General features: G+C 38.1%; 1 protein-coding gene across 5 annotated transcripts in view; it reads right to left on the bottom strand.

The window, feature by feature from the left end:
* Positions 1 to 26839, bottom strand: part of rbm33a (RNA binding motif protein 33a) — a 46000-nt gene extending 19161 nt beyond the window's left edge. For 3 of the 5 annotated variants that reach the window (XM_051114801.1, XM_051114803.1, XM_051114805.1), the window contains exons 1-14: positions 26657 to 26839; positions 25259 to 25337; positions 24916 to 24967; positions 24547 to 24620; positions 20896 to 21172; positions 14625 to 14747; positions 14355 to 14541; positions 12523 to 12803; positions 9052 to 9379; positions 6013 to 6074; positions 2821 to 2947; positions 2315 to 2664; positions 878 to 1162; positions 408 to 695 (exon numbers count right to left, since the gene is read on the bottom strand). In XM_051114801.1, coding sequence (XP_050970758.1) covers positions 408 to 695; positions 878 to 1162; positions 2315 to 2664; positions 2821 to 2947; positions 6013 to 6074; positions 9052 to 9379; positions 12523 to 12803; positions 14355 to 14541; positions 14625 to 14747; positions 20896 to 21172; positions 24547 to 24620; positions 24916 to 24967; positions 25259 to 25337; positions 26657 to 26675 — 2532 coding nt within the window. In that variant the 5' untranslated portion in view covers positions 26676 to 26839. The remainder of the gene's footprint in view (positions 1 to 407; positions 696 to 877; positions 1163 to 2314; positions 2665 to 2820; positions 2948 to 6012; positions 6075 to 9051; positions 9380 to 12522; positions 12804 to 14354; positions 14542 to 14624; positions 14748 to 20895; positions 21173 to 24546; positions 24621 to 24915; positions 24968 to 25258; positions 25338 to 26656) is intronic. The other 2 variants (XM_051114804.1, XM_051114802.1) reach the window with 2 other exon arrangements.
* Positions 26840 to 27309: the final 470 nt, after the last annotated feature.

The raw sequence follows: 27309 nt of genomic DNA, 5'->3' as shown, positions 1-27309 counted from the left end.
TTCACGAGAGTACCATGAAACATACATTTTAAATAAATAGTTGAATAAAGTTATATTTGTTTTCTTTGTACACAAAAAGTAGCTTCATAACATCACGGTTGAACCACGGATGTCACATAAACTATATTAACAATGCCCTTACTACCTTTCTGGGCCTTAAACGTGCCAGTTGTGTTGCTGTCTATGCAGGATCAGAAAGATCTCGGATTTCATCAAAAATACCTTAATTTGTGTTTTGAAGATGAATAACGGTCTTATGGGTTCGGAAAAACATGAGGGTGAGTAACTAATGACAGAATTTTATTTTTGGGTGAAAAAGTCTATGGGTGGAAAATTGCAAACGTCTATGTTTGGAAAACATGCTGAATGTTAACCCTAACCCACATGATCAAACTACACAGTATTACCTCTGGAGTGGTGCTTGACTGTGCAGCTGGACACTCTTTCTTCATCTCCGGCACACTGGGCTGCTCCGGCGCTTTGGCAGCTCCCTGCACTTGTGCCACAGATCCTCCCCTTCCTGCTGGTCCAGCACGAGCAGGCTGCCCTTGCCTAACATTCTGTGTTGCCCTGGTAACAGGCTTTGCTTGCCCACTAGGCACTGACGGGCGGTTATTGTTGCTTGTGGCGATGGGCAGCTCACGGAGGTTGCTGTTGCGTTGAGGAGGAATCTGCTGCAGTGGAGAAGGAGGCGTCTGAAGAAGAGGAGGAGATCAGATAAGTGGGTTAGCATTCATAAAAGTACCGCAAACACTGAAAATCTGTTAACTGACAGCAGTGAGCTGACATGCATGAATGAAATGTATGTTTAATTTTATAATAAATATTTCTTCTGCAATCTTGCTCTTTGTGACAAATACACATTTGAATGGCTAACCATTTTGGGTCTGGCATGGTTGTTTCGTTGCTGGTTGCCTTGTGGTCGGGACTGCATCTGTCTATGGCCACTCTGAATCGACTGGCGGAAGTGGGGCTGTGAGAGGTGCACCATGGGATGTTGGTCCCTTGGGTGGTGTTGGAGGTGCTGTTGGTGTTGGGGTGGAGGCTGGGAGTGAGACAGGCCTTGGGGGGGCAGGTCTTGTCTGTGTTGCTGGTGCTGGTGCTGGTGCAAGGGTTGATGGGATAGTGGTAGATCATGGTGCAGGGGCTGCTGCATTAGACCCTGAATACCACAAAACACAAATAATATAACCAGAATGAAACCTAAAATCAAATACACACAAAATAACAGAGCAAAGTTGTAGTCTTGAGCGTACAAATGAGTCAGATCCAGTTTTAGGACATTTACAAAGAAATACAGGTCAGTCGTGATTGAGAATAAGAGTACCCTAGAAGTCAGCCCTGTATATTTAGTAGTCTTACAAGTAATTTGACACTATTATCTGAAATTACAGCTAAAACCAGTTTATATCTCAAGCCAAGACAAATAATACCAAAAATGTGTTTGATGACAATCAAGAGAAAATATTTTCATGAAAGAAAGCTAGACCTCTGGGTGTGTAACGACTAACCCAGTGACCTCAAATAACCATGAACTGACAAACAGTGCTAACACAAGAGGGCAGTCTTGTCTGCTGCTTAAAATGAAGACAGCAGGCTCAACCACTACACCTACACGGCTTACAATAACAGGTTTCCAACCAAGCTAAAACACCTTAGGTTTGGCTCTTTGCCATATACATGACCGTTCACAAAGTTTGGGGTCAGTCAGTTATCTTTTTAAAGAAATTAACACGTTTATTCAGCAAGGACAATTAAAAGTATTAAAAAAGTGACAATAGGAATATTTATAATGTTTCTATTTTAACTAAATGCTGTTCTTTTAAACATTCAATTCATAAAAGAATCCTGAAAAAAGTATTTTACATATTAAGCAGCACAAATGTTTTTAACACTGATAAAAGAAATGTTTTTTGAACACTTATTTCTGAATGATCATGTCAGACTGAAGACCGCAATAACGGCTGCTTAAGTTTCAACTGTTATGACAGGAATAAAATATGTCTTTAATTTTTTTTTTTTAATAGAAAAGTTAGTTTAAAAACAATGTTTTTTAATATTACTGTTTTATTGTGTTTAATTAAGTTTATTGTCCTTTCAAAAATTGTTTTTGTATTTTTGTATGACAGCCATATTTTCTACTAAATTCCAGGACGGTGGAAAATACAAAATAAATGCAAAATAAAAGACACTGAAAACTCATTATTTTGTACTGTACTGTATCATTCACGCTAATTCTATGCCATGCTGTAAATTAACATGCAGGGTTCAACACGCCAGCAAGGCCATGCAGATTTCTGGTAAGCTGACTTACTCTCTGGCGTACCTGCATACCAAACGGCATGTGCTGGGGGCTAAAGGGGGGTCCCTGCTGTTGGGGCGAGAAGGGCTGTCTGTGACCCACAAAGCCACGGGGACCAGGTGGGCCTGGAGGGCCTCCATGCTGCGGGGCCAGACCCGGCCGAAGGGGCTCTCTCTGGAAAATACCTCCTCCCTGAGGCCCTTGGTTCTGCCCGAGCCCTAGAGAACCAAATCCAGGACTTCCGAGCCCCCCTTGTGGGGGGAAAGATGGAGGGCCTTGCCCCGATAACGGAAGAACACTATTATTCATGAGGGGGGCAGGGCCTGGCTGGTCAAACATGTGCTGGCCTGAAAAACGTGGTTCTAGAAGAGAGAAAAGAAATAAATTAAAAGACAGAAACCTACAGTATCAATTCAAAATGTTAATACACAAGTGAATGGAATAAAAAAAAAGTCAAAACAGATATGCATGTATAGTCTATGCAGGCAAACAGTGTGACCGCCTTAACTTGACCTTACCACCAGGGAAGAAGTGGTCTGGATCCTGATGATGTGGTGGTGGTCCTCTCCATTGCTCCTGGGGGGGCAGAGAGCGCTGAGGTGGGCCAAAATTCCCTTGGAGATGCTGCTGGAAATCAGGAGGAGCCTGAAGGAGGACGGACAAGAGCAAAATATTATTGTTGACACATAAGTTTAAAAGCCAAAAAGCTTCTTATTTGTGCTCCTTATCTTCTTTTTTAAAATGTAACTCCTCATATTAAGATCATAACCATCAGCTTACACTACTGAAAAATCTTTTAGGCAGAAAGACAACGATTTGCATACACCCTTGAATATAAATCTTTATCCGTTCTCAGTGCTTACCTAACCCATTGCTCATAAAACTCAAAATCCCCCCTCTACCTTTCCAGAGGAAAGAAAGATAACGATCCTTACTAATCCTGCGGTTGAATACGAATCCCCTCTCCTTTATTCTTTGAAAATATCCTTCGCTTTTAAGAAATTAGCCTTCGTTCAAAAGGGCCACACTCCAGCAAATTGTGATGCTTAGCACCTCTTTACTCATTATAAATGACTTAAGATGCAATCAAACTTTTAATCCACGTTTTCAGCTCTGATCTTCAGTCGGCCAGTGAGTGTCACCAAGGCCAGCCAAGTTGCTTAACAGAAAGTCAATCAGGCAGCTTAGCTAAGCAATGGCCAGGAGGGAGCGAGAGAGAATCACATTGTTATTGTGGACTTCATTGCTCTATTCAAAAGGTCAGCTCCTGTAACACAATGGGAGCTTAAGTACATTCACAATACCTTTGCAAGTTTGCATTCGTTTGATAAAAGGAGCATGTCCTTTCGGGGGGCTAATCTTCCGTAAATACCCATGGATCTGTTCAATATGTAACCAGTTATGATCTGCCTGGGAGATAGAGAGGGAGTACGAAAGACAAATGCCAAACAGGGGCTGCTGCCATTTTGGAGACAAGCCTCATGCGTCTCAAAATACACTCGGCAACTGTCATTTCTGCTGTTCAGGTATCTGACAAATTCTCAAAGATCAAAATTTTTAAAAATTATAAATGTACATACACCAGGGGCAGAAATTTACTTTTCTATTAAGGGGCAATATTTGCCATTTCAAGGGACATTTTTTAAAAACCTTTTTAAGGGTAATTTTTTTTTATTCCCCTCAACAAATCTCTACTGTATCTGTGTTGTCTCTTATGTCAAATACTTAAATTTGAGCACTTCAATCATTACCACTACAATTTTATAAACAGCAACATGCCATTTTTGTTTGTTTACACATTGTTTAATGCTGCTCAAAGGTGGCATACATGTATTTACACAATTTCATAATGTAAAAAGCCTACAGTATATTTTACATTCAAAGGATCGAACTTATTACAGGAAAGGGCTGAAATATTTTGACAAAAAATACATTTATGTTGATTATTGCACTTGATATAGTGATAATAGTTATTCATTTTGATTAATAGAATGTAAAAAGCATTTTTGTACTTTTGGAAATGGAAACGGAAACTAAAAACCGTTTATTAAGCAGTTTTATGCTTATGACTAAGTAGAAAATCAATACTTCATATTGGTTTTCTCGTCAGCAAAAAATAGTGAATAAATTTTTAATCTAATCTAAGCCACTGTATTCATTCACTCAAAAGAAATGTGTGACTGGTTGTAATGCTCAACACTGCAAAAACATGTAAAAAGAAATCTGATGCAGTGTAACCAGATCTAAATTTAATGCCAAAATCAACACTTTTCATTTCATTTTCACATTTCACTTTAATGGCAAAAGCAGTAATAGATTTAGTTTAATTCTGCAGGGGAATATTTTTGCTATTTTATCTTAAATTTAAGAGGTAGTTTTGCCCATTTTGGTAGTGTTTTTGGCCCAAACCCCTGTTAGTTTCTGACTCTGAGATATGCACACAAAAAAAACAAATCTCTTATATTTTTAGATATATTCCTATTTCTACAGGTGTTTTTTATATGTACAAAAATCCTTCTATTATCCATTCAACTATTGCCTCATTATGCAGTTATTTACAAAATAAAATCTAATTTGAAACTTATACCAACTTGTAAAATGAAGCCAGGCTGTGTGTTTTAATTTTTTAAAAACAAATATACTAAAGAGTTTTATGATATTTCTGCTACGACCAGTATCAAACATAAAATACAATATAAATATGTAGTATGGAGATTAATATTCAAAAACTCTCCAGTAGTAAATATTCATAGAGAAATTGTGGATCACCCTATTGTAAGATGAGATGTGATCATATGCTAATGTATGATAATCAAGTGCCCAGAGGGCTAATGGACGCCTCTCCCTGCAAAATGCCATTGGCATTTTAAATGGGGTCCTGTCTGTACCAGACTGGCTATGGGAGACAGACAGCTGGAAATGTGTCATAAATGTGTGAAACTTCTTTCCTATTCAGCAAAATTGGGAACAACCAATCATTTTAAGTGTGCACAGTGTGTCCAAACAAGGAGACACAGTACACAAGTAATTGACAAATAACATGGACATGAACTTTCCTCTTCACAATCAGGAATTTAGGTTAGAATTTAGACAGTGTACATTTTAGGTGAATTATTTCCTGATAATAAAAGTTTGTCTTGAGTGTCCTAACTGACATTGTAAGTTTTATTACACACAATTTGTTGTTTAAGCACATTCTGATTGCTCATTAAAAACGTTGTTTAAAACAGTTTTAGATTAAAACTTTTAATTTAGCACTGCACAGCGCTTCTGTCACTGCTATTTTCCAAACTGAAACACTAAACTATGCATCCTTTAGACAGCAAAAGTAAAAGGGAAAATTAAAGTACTTTTAGGGAAGTAGGAAAGAGAAGAGAACCGGGAAACGGAGTTTGGGGGTGTTGAGATGGCCTCCTCCTCAGCAGTAATCACTTTAGCCACAGCACGGGCAGCTGCCTGATGGTTCCTCTACATCCTTACAGGCAAGTAAAGGGCTTTTACATCTGTTCTATGTTTTCACGGTCTCTATCTCGATTTCAACTTGCAAATTCAGCCTATATATGAGGATGTTTTTAGGTTTATAGAGACATGCCATCCACATAGCAAGACAAATATTGCTTTCGGTGGCTACATGCCAGAGACACGACCGTAACGCGTGGCAGTTTTATGCAGAGTGAAAAATCACTAAATTCTAACGTGAGGTTACTTACCGGGAGTCTCTGTGGAGCGATGTTAGGCCTCGGTTGGTTCTGCACAGGAGGCATCGAGGGAACTAAGATTAAATGGAAATAGAAAAAGCACGAGTCAGACAGACAGAAAAAGGGATGCAGAACGAGAGAGTGGGGCGGCGTAACACAGACACCATAAATGTCTCTTCTTGCCACGTGTCTAAACCATGGTTTGTCACAGCTGGTCACAGAGAGAGGGCTGTTCTGCTGATTAAACTGTGCATCTCTCTCTCAAGCAGACTGGGCCACCTAATGAGATAAACTGACAGTCAAAAGGAGTAATTTCGCTGTGAATCATTTCACCTCCGCAGATGTGTGCATTTCAGAAAGCTGGTTTAATGCTGATGGATTGCCTACAGAGTGAAGGCCATACCAAAGGCGAAAAAAAAACTTGTAAAAGGACCTGAGTGAAAATGCAAGTAAGCATCAGCCAAAAGTGCAAAGCCTAAAAATTAACAGGGAATCTGCTTGTTAAGTCGTGACATAAGGAATACTGTCTCCTTTACTCATTTTAGTTGAGAATATCATGTAAACAGCCGTTTATGAGCGCTGTTTAAACATGGGGTCACATTTAAGCTAAGCTTAAAAAAAAAAAAAAAGAACAAAAACAAAATTACAGTACACACTACAGTCTCCGAGCTCATGGCGTCCTAGGCACCAATATTTTAACAATACATAAAAGATGAATCACTGTCTGGCCATCTGAGATTTTGCTATGGAGATAAGGGTCAGAATCAAGATTTTATTTATTTTTTTAGTAGTATTACACCACACTGTGAGTGTATATTAGCAGTGTTCAAAACATGTGATGTCAGATTTAAAGGGGTCATGAAATGCATTTTTAAAAATGATGGGGAGGTGTGCTTATCATATGTTTGTTAATTTAGAGATAAATGATCATTTCTACCCTAATTTAAAGGGATAGTTCACCCAAAAATGAAAATTCTGTAATTAATTCCTCACCCTCATGTTGTTCCAAACTCTTGAGAACTTTTTTCATCTTCAGAACACAAATTAAGATTTGTGAAGAAATCAGAGAGCTTTCTGGCCCTGCACAGACAGCAAGGATCCAACCACAGTTAAGACACAGAAATGTAGTAAGGACATCGTTAAAATAATCCATGTGACATCATTGGTTCAACTGTAATTTTGCGAAGCTATGAGAATACTTTATGTGTGCAAAAAACAAAAATAACAACTTATTCAACAATTCTTTGCCTCCGCGACACCCTAGCGCCATCATGGAGAGTACCACGACGCATGAGCTCGGCACGTAAACGAGTGTAAGCGTGTTCTACATCAGCAGCACCACATTCATGCATCATGACACTCTCTGTAATGGCGCAAGAACGAAAAGAATTGTTGAATAAAGTCATTGTTTTTGTTTTCTTTGCGCACAAAAAGCACTCTCATAGCTTCGTAAAATTACGTTTGAACCACGTTGTCACAACGTCCTAACTACATTTCTGTGCCTTCACCGTGGTAGGACCCTTGCTGTCTATGGAGGGTCAGAAAGCTCTCAGATTTCATCAAAAATATCTTAATTTGTGTTCCGAAGATGAACGAAGCTTTTACAGGTTTGGAATGACATGAGGGCGAGTAATTAATGACAGAATTTTCATTTTTGGGTGAACTATTACTTCAACTCCCTGATTTGAATGCTCCACTGTAAACGCCCACTGCTGTGATTGGCTAACATCTCTGCATATGAATTGAGCGTTATAAATGGAACTCTCTTGAAATCTTCACTGAATTTTTACTCTAACAGCCAACAATATTAACTAAAAAAAAGTGTTAATTATAGCATTATGTTTAGAACTACTCTCACTGCATCAAGGTTTCAGCTCTTCACTGTAGCCAAAGTCATGTCTATTAAGTACACAATGCAATGATCTCCTATGATATTCCAACTTGACTTCTGCAGTCTCCTCAATACTTTCATCATAACTTGATGTACATAAGAGAATCATTGAGCAGTGTAAAATGTGTCTGCATTAAAGAATTTTGTACTTTGGAAAAATGCAGAAATCAAATCACTGATAGGCTCATCTTGAATTAAACTGAATGATCTTTCTGTATAAAAAATATTCACAATATAGATAAGAGTTGGTTTTCAAACTACTAACAGGAACAGTGTGAAGTTGATCATTTAGTCAGTGGCCTGATTTACTAATGCATAAACCGTAGTAAACAAAGAACATCTGTACTAGAGCCCTTACGTATTACACCAATCACAGGTCATGACGATCAAGAAATGCACTTTTTTGTTTTTGAGATTTACAAAGTTTGCTAAATGTTTTGCAACAAAAAAAGACTTAATTCACCTAAAAGCAAACTGATGGACAGATGAGTTGTTTAGAACACCTCCTTTGATTACATGCGACAATGACACGTGTTAAGGGGCGGGTCAAGGAGAACAGTGACAATACAATTCTCCAGATTTAAAGGAGAAGTTCACTTCCAGAACAAAAATGCATAGATAATTTACTCAAAGTAAGAGTAGAATATATATAAAAAATGTCTATATAAAATAAATTTTGCATGTTACTTCTAAATCTGCACCTGGCAACACCAGCTGTAGAACTTAGTGGCGCTGGTGCCACTGCCCGTTCATAAAATTTTAACGACGTCCTTTACCTTTCTGGTCCTTGAATGTGGCAGTACCGTTGCCGTTTATTCAGGGTCAAAAAGCTTTTGATTTCAACAAAAATATCTTAATTTGTGTTCTGACATGAGGGTGAGTAATTAATGACAGAATTTTCATTTTTGGGTGAATTATACCATTTAAGAAGGGCAGGAAAGAATAATTCATATTTTCAGACTGAGGAGTTAGACTTGAGTTCTGAAACTTGCAGTACGTTTCCATTAGAGAGCAACCTCTTATGTGTAAATACCGGACAGTTTTAATTCATGACCCCTTTAGGCACTTTAAAATGTCAAAAACACCTCATAGCAGACTCCCAGACAGCCTCCATTCAAACAAGTATATAAAAATCAGGTTGGTAGTCTCTGGGGTCGTACCTTGCACAGGCGAGGAGGAAGGTCCTCTGAAGTGAGGGTTGATGTGAATGTTCTTGGGGTGATGTTGTTGATGCTGCTGGTGTTGGTTGGGGTGTCCGTGAGAGTGCCGTGGCGGTGAATTCAGCAACCGTGGTATGTGCGTGTCATGTTGTGTTCTGGGCCCTGGGGAATGGTGGGACAGACGTGGCATCAACAGCTGCAGCGGCTGCTGAGGAATCGGGGTGCCCGGATCTGGGAATAGCCCAGGACCTCCACTGCCTCTTGGACCAGGCAGACGAGACTGATGGTGGTGGTGATGCTGAAGCGGAGGAGTCATTCTGAGCTGCTGCTTTAAAAAAGAGAGGTGAAATAGAAAGACCATCAATCAATAGCATAAGCTCTCTCTCTTTCACCCCAAAAAAATCATTATCTTGTAGTGTTGTGACCTTGAGTCTCAAGACGACCCCTTTAATCAAGTAATCAATCATAAGAGCCATGTTACTGGGAGTGAATCTGAATTAAAAGGGGAGTTTAAGAAGAATACAAAATGTTCAAGAACCCTCTTAAAAAACATGTATTGCGCCTCTGTGCCCCTACTGATTTATGCTAAAGGACAATATTCTATTTCAAATGATGACTCAAACTCAGAAATACACACTGCAGTCTCTTTCAGCAAAGCACATACATAATAGATTTGTTAACTCGTCATCAGATGAAGACAACTTTACTCGTAGACAGGTGTGGATGGGAATTCAATTAAATCATTATGGCAGTGCTGCTACCTATATACTGCTGTCTGAAGTGTAATGTAAAAGAACACATCAATGTCGAGGAATGACAAGTTATGTCAAAAGCCTGAAAAGGCTTGCCTTCTCTATAAAAGAAAATCAGCTTTAAAAAAAAAAAAAGAAAAAAAAAAAAAAAGGTGCAGCGCGAACGAACGAACAGCTCAAGCGCAAAGGGATTACACCCTCGACAGATATTTAATAATAAAATAAGCGCAGGAAGCTAAATCCTTCAGCAAAGTACAAATTTAATTTGGTGTAATGCTTTCTCAATGGACTCCCGCCAAGTTATTTGCCATAATCCATATATCAACATGGATAAGAGGGAGTGAGAACGGTGATAATTGACTTTTACTCAAAAGCAAACTGACTCCACTCCACAAGGGTGACACAAGACAAGACATAAGTCAATGCACCAACATCTAAAACTGATGCATAATCTTTAATAGCCACAAAAGGTACAATCCAATTGCAAGAGAACTCCTTGACCCCCAATGAAGGTAAAGTACTAAAGTGTCCAACTGTTGTAAAGAATGTTGTTCATACGCTACCTTTCAAAGGCTTGGGGGCAGTAAGATGCATTTAGTATTCTATTCAGTATTCTATTGCTTTTCAATAGGTTAGTCCAGGGCAGGGATGGGCAACCATGGTCCTGGAGGGCCACTGTCCTGCAGACCTTAGCTCCAACACTAATTAAACCCATCTGCCTGTAGCTTTCTAGCAGAGATTTTTTTTACTATTGGGAGATGAGAGGTTCTGTAATACTTACTATTGGAGAAAGCATAACGTCCATTTGGATCACGTGTGCCTTGATAACCAATCACATTACAGCCTTGACGTCACTGAATTTCAGTTCAGAGTTGTGCAACACTCAATCGCCATTTACCGATACCATAGGAATAAATGGGAGGTGTCTTAAAGGAGAAGTCTGTTTCCAGAACAAAACTTTACAGAATATGTACTCACCCCCTTGTCATCCAAGACGTTCATGTCTTTCTTCAGTCGTAAAGAAAATGTTTTTTGAGGAAAACATTCAAGCATTTCTCTCCATATAGTGGACTTCTATGGTGCCCCTAGTTTGAACTTCCAAAATCTAGTTTAAATGCGGCTTCAAACGATGCCAGATGCGGTTGTAAACCATCCCAGCTGAGGAAGAAGGGTCTTATTTAGCGAAACGATTGGTTATTTTCATTAAAAAAAAAAAAAAAAAACTTTTTAATCTTAAACACTCGTCTTGTCTTGCTCTCCCTGAACTCTGTGTATTCTGGCTCAAGACAGTTAGGGTATGTCGAAAAACATCAATTGTACTTTCTCCCTCAACTTAAAAAATAATTTCAAAATCATCCTACACTGCTGCAGAAGTACTGACCCCGTCTTTGCAAAGTGAACACGCGAAGATCATCAAAGACCCTTAACAAAAAAGGTAAAACAGCGATATAAGATGATTTTGAAGTTGAGAGAGAACAAGAGATCGGAGTTGTTCGAAATACTCTAACTGTCATGAACCGGAGTACGACAGGCAGAGCAAGACAAGACGAGTGTTTGACATTAAAAAGTATAAAAATTGTATTATTTTTGTGAAAATAACCAATCATTTCGCTAGTTAAGACACTTCTTCCTCAGCTGGGGTTGTTTACAACTGCATTTAGGATTATTTGAAGCCGCATTTAAACTGCATTTTGGAAGTTACATTAGATTGATAAGCACAAACCCAGTAGCTAGAGCTGTATCCCTTCTAGCCTTAACCTTCTATTGGCTTTGTTTCCAGTGATCTGGAAGACACTGATTGGCTTGGGTTGGGTTGGAACTTTGCAGGACAGTGTATGTCCAGGACCAAACTTGCCCATCCTTGGGCTAGACACTGCTGCTGCTTCTTGCTTGATTAGTGTACTGCATATGCGCAATTGAACACAAAAGCATTACCAGCTTTTTGTGTAGATTTGCAAATCCTACCAGCATGCTTTGAGGTCAAAATGTGTACCTGTTGTGCAAAATACGCACGGGCTGGCAGGTCTTATATTGTGAAATACATGTTATATGTTATTTAATTTGAGAAGTAGCATTGCCTAGTCCACAGTAGCTACCAGTGTTAACCTGATAATCAATACTTCAGTAATATTCAAACTGACTAGGTTCCAAAAAACTGTGTGAATAGCAGTGGATGCTATAAATAAGTCAAAACTAAAGTGAATCAGAATTTTCATTAAACAGTGTGAACACCAAGTTTTACTCATTTGGTTTACTGGTTACACTTAGTTCTTTCAAAGATAATTGTAATGACCTCTAGTGCACACCCTAATATTATAATCATATTATAATAATAAAATTTGCTTTCTCACCTGGAGAGAAAAATTACAGATGAACTACTGTTATCACTTTATTATTTCTGAACCATTCTAGGCCTGAATTTACCCCATTGAAAAGTTTGTAATCACCATGAAATTAATGTTAATACTTTCATAATGTTTTTTGGGAGGAGTCGGTTTTATTTGAAAAAAAAAAAAATCTCTTTTATCCACTTTTAACAATGACAACAGTACAGGCCTTTTGCATTGAACTGTCTGATAATAATTGATAGTCATATGATTGGCGCATCTCCAATGTTTAATTAAAGCTGTCTTATCGCACAATTTTACTAGTGTTATTAGAACAGGTTCAGTAGGAGCGTTTGTTTTGTGTGTGACATTTCAGACCATCATTCTCTTACCTGCATTCCCAAGTTCACTTGCATCAGTGGTGGCCTTTGCTCATTTAATCTTCCTCGACCTCCATCACCACGGAGACCTCCCATTCCAAAAAGATGGAAATCGCCTCTTCCTCCAACTCCTCGTCCTCCTGGTCCTCCCCTTCCTCTGATCCCTCCTCTCCCGGCCATTCCTCCCCTCCCTCCATCTCCTCCTCTCCCTCGTCCTCCGAAACGGCCCTGCTTTCTCTGACGTTCTTTTTCCTCAAACTCCCGCAGGTCTGCTTTAGCTGCATCAGAGAGCTCTGAAAAGGAACAACAAATAAAAATACAGATTTATTTGATCTAATAGTTCTTATGGAGGATCAATTTGGGCTTTTTGTCCTGATCATAAATAGAATAATAGATAAACTAATATTAATATAATAACATTTTTGTTTATAAGCACTTACATAAAATTGGGAGACAGTGACAGCTTTTTTTTTTCTTTTCTTTTCTTTAATTTTACTGTCACAATATTGACCAATAAATTTAAAATGACTTCAGAAACATGAGATACACTCAAATGAATAAAAACAATATTTTTAGTTAACCCTTCACAAAACAATATATCAGCCTTCACTGATTTCCTTCAGAACAACTGATAAATAAAAACATATCTGTAAATCTGTGTAAACTGAAAGGCTTTGCTCATAAATATTAATCACATTGTGTCTTTAATTACATTATGTAACCCAGTAAGTCTACCTTATTAACTAAAAGGAAGATGCAGTTAAGTGTAGGGATGGGTCATGACGGCCTAATCAAATGGATGACTAGTTAGGTCACACTGGTGTGGACAAGTCATAAAAATACATTAATTTTTACTCACACATGCTGAGGCCAAAAGTTTGCATCCCCCTTTCATAATAAGAAGGATCATACAAAATGTATGTTATTATTTAGTATTGACCTGAATAAGATATTTCACATAAAAGATGTTTACATACAGTCCACAAGAAAAAAATAATAGTTGAATTTATAAAAATGATGCATTTCAAAAGTTTACATCCCCTTGATTCTTAATACTGTGTTGTTACCTGAATAAACCACAGCTGTTTTTTTGTTTTGTTTTGTTTAGTGATAGTTGTTCATGAATCCCTTCTCTGTCCTGAACAGTTAAACTGCCCACTGTTCTTCAGAAGAATCCTCCAGGTCCCACAAATTCTTTGGTTTTCCAGCATGTGTGCATTTGAACCCTTTCCAACAATGACTGTATGATTTTGAGATTCATCTTTTCACACTGAGGACAACTGAGATGCAACTATTACAGAAGGTTAAAACACTCACTGATGCTCCAGAAAAAAAAAAAACACAATGCAAACCTTTGAACCGGATCATTTTTATAAATTCAACTATTATTTTCTCTTGTGGACTCCAGATGACTGCAGGGAAAAAAAAAAAAAAAAACACGCGATGCAAGCACGAGCCGAGGGGTGAAAACTTTTTGAATTTGAAGATCAGGGTAAATTTAACTTATTTTGTCTTCTGGGAAACATAAGTATCTTCTGTAGCCTGTGAAGGGCAGTACTAAATGAAAAAGAAATTATATTCAGGCAAAATAAGAAAAATGTACTCCTTTCTGTTCAAACGTTTTCACCCTCGGCTCTTAATGCATCGTTTTTCCTTCTGGAGCATCAGTGTGCGTTTGAACCTTCTGTAATAGTTGCATATGAGTCCCTCAGATGTCCTCAGTGCGAAAAGATGGATCTCACAATCATGCAGTCATTGTTGAAAAAGATTTAAATTCACAAAAATGCTGGAAAACCAAAGAATTTGTGGGACCTGAAGGATTGTTTCATCTGTTCATGACTAACCTAATGTGTCTGGGATGTTCCTCCTCTTACTGCTGGCATCAGACAATCTGACTACTGTGTCATCCTTGCGCTCCGTTTTGAATCGCAGACGGCCAGATTCTTCACTATCTTCCTCTTCCTCATCAGACTCCTCCTTCACATCGGCATCTGGTTCGGCCTCAGCTTCTGGATCGTTTTCGTTCTCCACCTGAAACATAGAGCACACATAAAACATCAGACTCACACTGTGAAAGACAGAAGCAAACATTATCTAAAGAAGCCATTCTTTACCTCTTCTAATTCCGTGACCTGAGAACGGTCCTGCTCCTCAATTTCCTCGTCATGCTCCTCCTTCTCAGGCACTTCCTGTTGGTCAGTCTGCTCTTCACTATACTCAGTCGGGTACTCATCCACCTGTGAAGAACAATCAAATTTTTACTCAATTGAATGGAAATTGAAGCAGGACATAAACATCAGGGCTAAACTGATCTCTTGTACATCATCCACTGAAACACCTGCTGCGGAGCGTGTCGTAGATCGGCACTACCAGAACCTGTTCGATGCCAAAAACGACACTGATGAAGATAAAACATTAGAATGAAGCAAAATCACTTCTGAATGAAAATGTTAATGCCACATCTGAGAGAGAGGCCAGAAAGGCCCAGTGCTGCATTCTGAAGCTGGGGAGGGGAGGCGCTGAAGGGGAGTCTTCCTAAATTAGCATAACAGTAGGAGCCCAGTCTCATTACTATGCCCTATTACCATTCCTGCTGATATTTGAAATTCAATGAGATGTAAATGTTTGACATGATACACAGAGAATGGGAGATAAACACGCACACGGCTCAGTGGTGGTGAAAATATCATTGACTGTGTTGTCTTTACACACACACACACACACACACATATAAACAGACACAAAGAAAGCTCTGGCGCACACATAACTCACTGACAGGGAAAATATCATCATCTGACTCAGAGCAAATTCTCACACACGCTCGAGCACAGAATGTACAAAAGCATCCGGAGAGACGGGCGCACACGACTTCTGCTGACTACCTTGCTGAACCGCAAGTCCTCCACCACAGGTCTTGTCCCCTTCCTCAAGGTCCAGTGCTTTTTTTCTGCTGCTATAGCCACCACAGGTCCTGTCTCCATCCCCCTGCTATCCCTTACAGGTCCTGTTTCTGTCCACCTGTTAAAACCTACTGGGCCAGTAGACAATTCCCTCTGCTAAAGTCCACATTACACTCTTTCAACTGAGATTTTTTTTGGGGTGTGGGAATATGAAAACGTTGCAATCAACCTGATGCACTAAACTTAGCAAACTAAAGTAGAATTAGGCAGTACTGAATTATAACTACCCACAATATAATCACGTTTGCTGGACAATCACAACAACTACTTGTGCTAAATAGCCTTTTTTGGATATTTAAGTGAATTAAAATCTACCTTATTCTACCACAACTTTGAAATCAAACAGCTGTTACACTATTAAAGTACTTAAGATTTGTCTGTTATTGACGTGCATGAATAGGCAAATATATCTCAAAATTCACTCAAGTTGTCTATAATGACAAGGTATTGATCTAAACACAGTTGGTTAGGTCTTCCGTTTATGTAAACAGGCAGGACCAAAATAAATAAATAATTACTTTTTACAGTTGGGTCAAAAGTGGTTATTAAAGGGCACCTATTATGCTCCTTTTTACAAGCTATAATATTTGTCTTGGGTGTCCCCAGAATGTGTCTGTGAAGTTTCAGCTCAAAATACTGGAAAAAGTCATTTTTGAGGCATGTCTATAAATAAAGGGCTATTTTGGTGTTTATCACTTTAAATGCAAGTGAGCTGCATATTCCCGCCCCGTCTTCAGACGAGGGCGTAGTGTATACACCTCTGCTTTGCATACCAACAGCAACAAACAGTCGGTAGAAGCAAAATGTCTGAGAGCGAGAGAAGCGGTGTTCAGACATAAATTACATGTATGAACCGGAGTCAGACACAGATGGAGGAGAGACTCTGGCAGAATAAACACCTATGAGAATTAGCGCTGGGCGACATAGCAAAAAATTAAAATCTGGATTTTTTTTTTTTTTTTAAGATTTGACTTTTTTTTTTTATTTTTAACTAGTCAACTTAAACATTTAACTACTATCCCAATGGATAGAAAAACTTAAATCTATTTATAGAATGAAACATACTCCATCTGAAACTATCCATTTTATACAAAGGTGGACACCTGTTACCATGTACCTGGACGCATTGAAAATTGCTGATCAGTAAGGAACCTTGATTTATTCCCAGTTGTATGTGAAACCATGTGAAAGTAGATTTTGCATAATAGGTGCCCTTTAACATTTTTTACTTGAAGGCCTTGCATTATCCAATACAATATCTGAATACAATATCCAAATACCCCATTTTCTGTATTTCTTCTGTAATTATGAAGACAGTGAACAGTAGTGATAAGTAAAAATACATTAATGCATACGTTTTTAGCATTTTAATGTAGTTACACTATTTTAGTATACTTAAAAATAATTTAGAAATTTAAATATTTTTAAATCATCTCCATTCCCCTTGGATGTTTGCTGAGGCCCCCGGCTCTTTAATTGCAAGCCACTGATCTAATGATTAAAGGAACTGTACAACCAATTACAACTGTACAATTAATTACAGACTTGTTTTTCAGTCAAACTGCCACATGTCAACAAGCTCCCCCTTCTCTTAGCTTATTTGGGACACGTCCCACTCTGCATTTTGTATAACTCTATTTCTTCGCTGCTCGCACGTAAAAAAACAAAAAGCAGTATTTCTCACTTATAGCCATACACATATTAGAGTCTTGCCAACATGCCTACAGTGACAAACTTTTCACCTTTAAGCACTAGCGCATGATTCAATAGCAATTATTGTCAGAGGGCACCTTTTATAATGCATTTAGACAACACAAATTTCACTGCTATGGAAAGTCAAGAGTGCTCAAGCAAACTTATATTTGAAGAGACACTGTTTTTTCCAGTCATATCCTTGAGAAAATGTGTGCTGTATGCGATTACAAAACTCTCCAGGTCATTTTGTGACTGTGAATCTAGATCTCAGTACTAAGAATACGCCTTTATTATAATGTACAGAAACATGAGCACACTAACATTGAACAAACAAACTTGCAAAATGTGATGTGAGGCCAAAGCCTCCGTGCACCTGCCAGTACTATCCAGGACACTGATGATCAAGCGATCACACGGACAGGCAGAAATGATCAACGACATCTGTCCTGCATTAAAGGTCAGTGAAGGACAGAACAAAAGGAGCAGTCTGATGAGCCTCGACTCCTGCATGATTTTATCAGTCTCTCCGTCTTTGTGTAAAGTGACTAACCATGATGTTTCATGACCACAGTTCACCAAACAATTTCTAAATTCTGAACTATTCTGCCTGTCTTTAAACAATGAAATAAAATGTTGGAAAATAAATTTAAACAAAAATATCTTGTATGTATAATAGTTGGGGTGGGTGATATACCAGTAGATGTGATTAACCGGTAGAAATTTGTCAAATGGAATAGATTTTCAATCGTCTCTATCGTGATTACAAGCTCACATGACGTTGCTGTGGTACGTGGTCACAAAAACATATTGTTTGCACATTTTTAATGTTAACATAACATCATCTCTTCATTCCGGCGTCGAAACAATGACGGACAGTTTACAGCTTACTTAGGGTGGGTCTATGCTAAAACTGCCGTGTCAATCAACAGTCATGGGAGGGGCCTGTGCAGAACTATCACTCTGCCAAGAATCTTAGAACTGGGTGGATTTTTATCATTATAGGGTGGATGTGTACACACACTGCCAACATACATTTATATTCAAACAACATGTAAAAGTGAATTTTGCATCAGATGACCCCTTTAAGCTGTTAAAATGCAATCAGTAGCAAAAGAGAACTCATTTCAGCATATGCACATGCTGACTGAGAGACTGTTTATGAGCAGTGAAGACAGCGAAGAATATGCAGTGTTTTTACACATTTGATTGCTTTATATAATGTAGGTCACATTTCTTTATTTATGTGTTGTTTGTAATTAGTTTCTTATTATTATTTAATCATTGACTGTTGACTTGCCTTCAGCGTGCTTGATTTTTTTTTTTCTAAATTTAGGCTAGTATTAGTTTTTTTAGTGATACTGAATTTCTTAAAGACCTTATTTAAAGCGAAAATAACTATATTGTGATATATACTGTTACCGTGACATAAAATTACTCATATCGTGATGTAAGATTTTGGTCATATCGCTCACCCCTATATACTGGTACACATACAAATGTGTCTGCATTTAATAGGAATTTAATCAAAATGCCAGTTTTGGCTCAGCAATCTCTTTCAGTACAAATCTCAATTTCTAAAAAAAAAAAAAAAAAAAACTCAGTATGTAATACAAAAACTAAATAAATAAACACTGCAATAATAAACACTTTTTTTTTTTACACAAAAAAAAACAAAAAGAAAAGAAAAAAAAACATGGAAAGTTTGAATTTTCACCAGTGGCATCTTTTCAAAAGAGAAAACACGCATCTTGATAAGGACCTGCTTGGAAACAACTACATTTTGTCTAATATGTTCATTTAGTTCAATTAAGTATAACTAATACATGCAATATATGTTGTTACACTTAAAAAATTGCTATATCGTGACCTCAGACATTACAAAAACCATGGAACTGCCATGTCTAAGCTCTAGGCCCATTTTGTATCGCTGACAAAACCAGAGAATTTTTAAAGGGATAGTTCGCCCAAAAATTAAAATTACTCCATGATTTACTCACCCTCAAGCCATCCTAGATGTATATGACTTTCTTCTTTCAGACAAATACAATCAGAGTTATGTTAAAAAAAAATGTCCCCTACTTCCAGGTTTTATAATGTCAGTCAATGGCTGTTGAGATTTTTAAGGCTAAAAAAATGCTTTCATCCATCAATAAAACTGCTTCACATGGCACCAGGGGGTTAACAATAATAAAGGCCTTCTGAAACAAAATGATGCATTTGTGTAAGAGAAAAATCCATATTTAAGATTTTATAAACCGTAATCTCTAGCTTCCGCTAACTGTCATATGCACGCACACAAGAGAGTGGCATTCCAGCGTATGACGTAGGACGTAGCCAAACGCGGTGATGAATGCAGAAGTGACCAGCACAGAAGCAAAGTGGAGAGGCCAAAACAAAAAAAGAGTCACGAATTAAAAGTACAAAACGAGGATTTGTAAAGATCAATGTCTGTTTTTTGGACTTCAAAATCTCAACACTCATTCCCTGCCATTAAAAAGCTTGGAAGAACCACTACATTTTTTTTTTGTAAAACTCTGATTATATTCGTCTGAAAGAAGAAAGTCAAATACAAGTGGGATGGCTTGAAAGTGAGTAAGTCATGGGTTAATTTTGACACATTGACAATGAAGAATTGGCAGGTGACACAAGCCAAATGTAAATATACCAAGCAAAACTGTATATCAAGCATAACATAAAGTCGGACAGACAGACAGACAGACCTAAGTGACTACGACATGTTTTCCTGCACACAGCACATGAACTGACCACCTACAGGGCAAATAGTTAATCCTTTAAACCGTTCCACACATTAACTCTGGATAACAGTAAACACAAAGATGCTAAGCTTTAGCAGCTAAGCAACCTTGTAAACACAGATATATCCTCAAACAAAACACAGAATTTCAAGCAGTGCTGAAGCAATGACAATATTCTTCAAGAGTGCTACAAACAGTTGGCAAAGGTAGTTTATCACCTTTGTATTTTCAACAAAATACCTTTTCATGTCTGCTGAACCAATCATACTTTAAGGAATTTTGAATATGCCTCTCAATGGCATAGAGCTTGGCACAGAAGTAGCCGTTGTAGAAAATTTCTTTAAATCTGACCTAAGACAGCTATTTATAGATTGGGAAAGGGTCAATCTGGACAGCGTCCAGTCTTCTCAAGACTTTACTTGGAATTGAATTAAAAATCTCCAGTGCTTTGTTTTTCCACTATTCATCTTACTAACTTTGTCTGATGTCCAATATATAAATAATCTGTCATTTTTAGAAGAACCTTTTCAGTGAATTATTTCCCAAAACAGATCTGAGTGATTAATGAAGTTAGACTGATTTGGGCTCAAATGCATGCAATTCTCATTTTTGGATAAACTGTCCCTTTAAGATTTTGGTAAATAAATAAATAAAGATGTACAGAAAGGACACAACTCATCAATCATGCCCAGGTGTCATGCTTGCTAAAGACTACTTTAAAGAAGGTCAATAATCTTTTCACCTACAGCCAACGTTATCAGATCTTGTCTGAGAGCTCTTCCCATTAGCCAACATGGATTGGCAGGACATCTGCTGAACAAAGACTGTGAAAAGAGTCTCGCCCTGAACAAAACCATGAGGGCCTTAGGGTTACAAAGCACGAGGTGTCAAACTGCAGACGTGAAGGAAATGTGGTGGGGGATTATGGAGAGTGTTTGTAAGCAATAGAGATAGCAAGAGAAAGCGTTACTTACTTGAAAATCGTCATCCAGTGGCTCGTCAATCTGTAGGTCCAGCACTTCATCTTGATATTCCTCACAGTTCTGGTCTCCTGTGTATTCCACCCCTTCATCTTCTCCTTGGTACTCATCTCCCTCATACTCCGCACCCTGGGAGAAACCTGGTTGGCCCCCCTCCGTTTCTTCATAGGTGTATTCGGTATATCCACCTTCATCGGGGTCTTCATCTTGAAGGTTACCAGATGTGCCCAGACCCAGTGTGGCATTCAAACTCACAACCTCACCCTGACCACTGGATCACAGACACAAAGATATCAACAGACAAAACATGTGTTAAACTCTGGACAATTAAGTGATGAATCTGTAGATTTGTGTTGTGCTTGCCCTTGGGTTACCACAATAACTATATTAGAGACTGAAGTGAAGCGTGTCACCTAATATTGTTATTTTAAACAACTCTTTTTATATTTCAAAAAAGAAAGCCATTTGATTAAGGCAGAAGGTGTCAAAGTTAGTTCAATGTCATCTCTAATTATGTTATGGATGAAGTGCTCTATTGATTTTAGAGCACTGAAGCTTTGCATAAATTATGGGGTGAAGCCAATTTTGACCCCACAGATTGAGAAGAGAACTGTTTAGGTAATGCTGTATTTTGTATTAATTTTCAGCTTACATTTATCTGTGCAACAATAATAAAAAGCAAAAAAAATGGTTATCTTTGGGATACTGCAGACTATTTTGACATTCATAATCATAAAAAGCATATCAGCAAGCAGTAGCATCAACAGTCATAACTTACACCAACTGACCCTTCGCAATGACCTGCCAACAAACAATGCCGCTCTCACACTGCACATCATGTTCTCACGCAGTGAAAATACATTGTGGAGCAAAGAGGAAACTGACAATACACCGACAAACAAGACTGAGCAGGTTATTTCTGGTATGAAACTCTATGGACTCACCTTTCAAATTTTAGCATTTTTTTAAAGGGGTCATCGGATGCCCATTTTCCACAAGTTGATATGATTCTTTAGGGTCTTAATGAAAAGTCTCTAATATACTTAGATTAAAAATTCTCAATGGTTTTGTAGAACAACACCCTTTTTACCCAGTCAAAATCAGCTCTTCAAAAATCATCTCATTCTAAGGGGTTGTTCCTTTAAATGCAAATGAGCTCTGCTCACCCCACCCCTCTCTTCTCTCTGTGGAAAGACAGTCTTGTTTACATTAGCCGCGTTTAGCTGCTAAACTTCCTAACTACCACGTTATAAGGAAAGGCGATTGCAAAGATTCATAAAAAACGCTTATACTCACTTCTGCTGTAAGTGAAGCTGGATCATGAATGATTTGCGCGAACATATGCGCATTTATGCAGATCAGGAGGCGCATTCCATTCACAAACAAATGTAATCTACTGCATCTTCAGCGGCTCAGATGTCGGGAGTAAATGACGACCACTATGTTCATTATTACATCCAGCAAAACAACACCTCAATTGCTCAATCGGAGATATTCTTGTCTAACTTACATCCCTGCTCTGGCATCAAAACATGGAAAGTTACTGGACTGTGACAGCTGATCTAAGGTAAGAGCTCACGTCAATCAACTATTGTGGGAGTGGCCTCTGAGAACGGCTCGATTTGAAAAAGGGGATATTATTTTTACAGATTAATTAAAAACCACTGCATGGATTTTTATCATTATAGGGTGGATTTGTACATACACTGCCAACACACATTAATGTTCAAACAACATGAAAAAGTGAACTTAGCATCCGATGACCCCTTTCAGAAATTCAAAGAATAAATAGAGTCAGCTCACAATCACCTGAACGAGTCGTCAATCTTATTCTGTTACGGCTATACATCACAAAGTAACACATTTGCATAATGTCCGCCCACGGTCTACGCAAACAACTTGCCCGCCTACAAACACAGTAAAATTTCCATGTGGTTTACGTCATGTCGAGGAGACGCTGTATCCTACACTTTATATTCACTTCCAATAGATGAATCTATTTTGAATCGTTCAAAATACGTAGTTGTGTATGTTATGTTGTGTAACAACTCTGCACATGTCTTGCTAACCGGCTAAATCACGCTTCTGTAGTTCTGTTGTTCAAAATTTGTGATCGATGCAGCTTGACTGTCTGTCTGTCTCATTAGTTGGAGTAATTAATGAAAAAGGATGGCACGCGAAGCGGCTTTCACACTGAGTGCGGAAAGTGCTGCACCATGAAACCCATTCATTTCAATTGCTTACGCCGCACGAGGACGGCTTGTTTCTGTTTCGACCAAAGTGAAGGAGCAGCGGAGCACACCACTTGCGCGCAAGGTGCGCACGCCATGCTCAAAGTTCAAATTAGTTGCCGCTGCGCTCTGAAGGGCTGCACAGAACCCAGCGGCCAGTGCAGCGCTTTCCGCATTTAGTGTGAAAGCCGCCTTAATGCATTATACAATGTTGAAGTTTACAACATAGAGGTGTGCCCGGTTTGCTTACATAAGCAAATTGCAAGCACTTTCCACGGTAGACCGTGCTAACTTGTCGATCAGCCACTTCAACCGTTTCATCATCAGACTCCCGCTCGAATTGGTAAGGTAAAATCAATGCCATGTTTTCTATGTATTGACAAGTATCCAGGGCTGTCATTCAGTTATGGCAATGGGTGTTTCGTTTTCTGACATGCGCTGTGCGCGGTAGACCAATCATAAAGGACTGCGCCATCTGACCAATCACAGTAGAGAGGGCTCACGGAAAGGAGGGGTTTAGAGACACCGATTCTTCAAACTGCTTCGCACGAGTCGTTTACGAACCATTTAGAAACTAGGTAAAATTAAATCTATTTTTGGAGAAAACTAAAGTGTTTTTTGACCTTGCATACATGTAAACCTGTGTTAGGAGACTCATAAAACAATATTAGCAACCTTTAAAATGGCATAATAGGAGCACTTTAAAGCACAAAATAAACATGAATGAACATCAAAATGTATTTTATTTCAGCCACAGAAAGACTTGATTTGTCTGATTTAAAAAATAGCTGATTCAGCATAATGATTGGTCAGATTACCTGTCAATCAAGCTCTTTGGGAAGGGGCCAACTGTAATTTCGTCATTTTAGAAGATCCAAAAGAAAAGACCATTTTAAACATGTTTGCACTGATAGGAGTGTAATGTCAATCTTCTAAAACAAATATTTTAATCTACATATAGACAAGGAAAATCATCAAAGGCGTCACCGTATTTCGATCATATGACCAGAACTGTCTTGCAATTTAGTAGTTACTAATGGCAATAATAAAACTTTCTTCATATTGCACTTTCAGTCAGTGCTGAAGGGGTTTTATAAAACAATAACATGAAAGTACTTGTATACAAAACAAGCAAACCAAACAATATAACCTCTAACACAATATAGGGTGCTAACATTACTTACTGTCTTGTACTCAAAGAGAAGAAACATTAAAACAACAACAAATGTCTATTTGGAAACCACACCTGAAAACGTATCGTAGCAGGGATTTTTCACTCATGTCTCTTGTCTAAATCAACCAATACTTTGTTTTTCAGCAAAGAATGGACCAAAAACATTGATACAAGATCACTCACAGATTTTGAAATGCCTAGGAGGTTATTTGATTTTATTTGGATGTTTCGATAGGGTACCTTGCATTTTGGTCCTCTTCATCACTTTGTAGGAGGTCATCGTTTAGCTCCTCATCTGACAGCTCTGAGGGGTTCTGGGGTGGACAAACAAAAAAAAGAATAAATTAAAAATTCCCTGCTTAATATGTTTCATATTTATGTTGTTGGCCTTATAATTCTTAACATTAAGAACACCTACTGGAAATAATTTATGTTTTCTTATCAGTTAAGATTGCTTAAAAAAAAACACAAAAAGGCAGCAACTGAAAAATCTAAATTTATTATCTCTACTATAAAAAGAAAACAACGAGGTAACAACAGAGGATTATATAACAATATATATGTTTTGCAAGAGAGGCGAGAAACCGCCAATTATGGAAATCACTTTACCTTTTTTGATGACAGCCAATCTTCTTCAAGTAAGTCTCCCTCCTCCAAATCACTGTAAAATTAAAGTTATTACTTAAAAATGTGGTGCTCTCACAATAAATCTTTGATACCATTTCCAAACAGCAAAGCAAGATATTAAAGCAACAATTTCATTTGCTTTTCAAACAACACACCCTGCAGCAACCAACAGAGTCTATATCATATGCTGACATGATTCATTTTGAATGCCATGAAAGCTATAAATGCTTCTGGAAAAGTGATGCTCTCCTTATTCATCTTTTTCATCCTGCCTTAAAGAGACATGAAAACTAAGCCAGCAATGAGACAGACAGTAAAGACATACCTTTCTAAGTCGTCATCTTCTCCCCTCCGTCTTCTTGACCTTTCAGCACCAGGCTTATCATATTCATCAAACTCATCATCTACAAGCAGACAAGATAATGAAACATTCATCTTTCATTATTACATATTTAAAAACAGACTTCGTGTGTAATGCTCAGCCCTAGCACCTCAATATTTTGTGCTTGAGAAGCAGCACAATTTTTCTCTGAAGCACATAATCTAGTCTTTGAAGAATATCTCTAATCTTAAACTGACTGTTTCTCCAAAATTGAAAATTCTGTGATAATTTACTTGCCCTCATGTCACTCCAAACCTGTATGACTTCCTTCTGCAGAACACTAAAGAAGAACATTTTAAGTATGTTGGGAACCAAACAGTCTGGTGACGACTGACCTCTATTATTTTTATAAACAAAAGACAAGGAGAAACTTCTTAAATGCTTCTTATTTTATGCTTCACAAAAGCAAGTAGGTCATATAGGATTGGAATGGCATGAGAGCGAGCGAAGATGACAGAATTTTAATTTTGCAACCACTTTTTATCATAATCAGCTTTATGTTCCAGAGAAACATTAACCAGACCAAATGTCATTTGGAAGAAGTTCATGTGATATTTACTCTCTAAGCTGCACAACTACCAATCTGAAACATAAATTCGTTCATTGGAAAGCACATTTCCATTTGCATGTAATCCAAATCAAACACTGAACTTAGAAATTCAGTGCATTCAAAGCGGATCTGCAACTTTGCAGCTGACAATGATGTACTGTACGATTGACAGGTTGAAAGGATTTACAGGAACTGATCCTGCTCTCTGTAATAAACCACTACAAAACACACGTGATGTAACATCACTTCTACATTTAACACATGAACACGTACGTGCAATTACAAATTGACAAAACAGTCTAGTTTTGACTGAAATGGAGATCTTCTCAAAACACATCATTTGTATCTCTGGCCTGGACAAAACAACAGTCCTGCCATCTGTCGAGGCAGCGGTACAAATGCTTACATAACCATACAAACCCAACGTTACGGTGCTACACACAACAAGTCCTCATCCACCATATAAATGTCAAAATCACTAAGTATATAGAAATCGTTGTATTTTTGTATACACACGGGCTGCGCATTCATTACAACCCTTCAGCTAGCTAGTTAGCAACCGCAAATGAGTAAAAAAAAATGTAAATACAAGTCTGCTAACGACTCACGATCATCAATATGACACACCACAGAAATAAAAATAGACAGCAAACTAAAGGTAAACTGCGTTCAAACTGTAAACCAACAGCAGATCTTAGAAGCTCTGCAAATTATGAAACAAAAGCAGCTAATTTGTTAGCACTAGCTGAGAGCTAAACTAAGTGTAAATTAATATTACATATATATCATACCCCCGGCATTGGTCGCCATAACCCAAGACCGTATGTTATCTTGGAGACTCTGGTATCTCTATAAAGTCGATGAGTGCATTGAAACTGATTTAAGTGCAGAGCTTCAGGCCGTTAGCTTAGCGTGATCTCTCCCCAGTCTGAGCTCTGAAAACATCTGCACAAGAATCATGGCGACCGGACTGAGCCGCGCTGCATCATGGGTATGAAACCGTAAGGAGGGCTGTGAAGGGTGCGCGTTACTGTACAGAGCAGCCTGACTTATTTAGCTGTACCGTGCGTAGCAATACAGGTGAAGGTTAGACAGATTTCAGTTTGGCGAGTTTTGCTTTTAATTTTTTATTAAATTTAAAGCCGACAAACATATTTAATTTTATTTGTATAAAGCTATTTACAATAAGTGAATTATTCAGAAATTCATTCTCGCTTAACATTCTCCATCAATGCTTGGCTTGTTGATTAATGGATGTTAAGCGGGTCACAGTGAAGATTTTGGTCTCAGTATGGTTATAGACACAGTAGACTTAGGCAATGATTATGTGTCAAGTAAAATAACTGTTAGAAGTTGCAGATATTTTTCTCACTGGATAGCCAAGTAGTTATTGCATATGGAAGTTGCAATATACATTTTCATAATGTTATTAAATTGTATATTT

This window comes from Labeo rohita, chromosome 7, assembly GCF_022985175.1.
Source record: "Labeo rohita strain BAU-BD-2019 chromosome 7, IGBB_LRoh.1.0, whole genome shotgun sequence".
NCBI lineage: Eukaryota > Metazoa > Chordata > Actinopteri > Cypriniformes > Cyprinidae > Labeo > Labeo rohita.
Note: the sequence above shows the minus strand (reverse complement) of the source record. Positions and strands in the feature narration are given on the sequence as shown.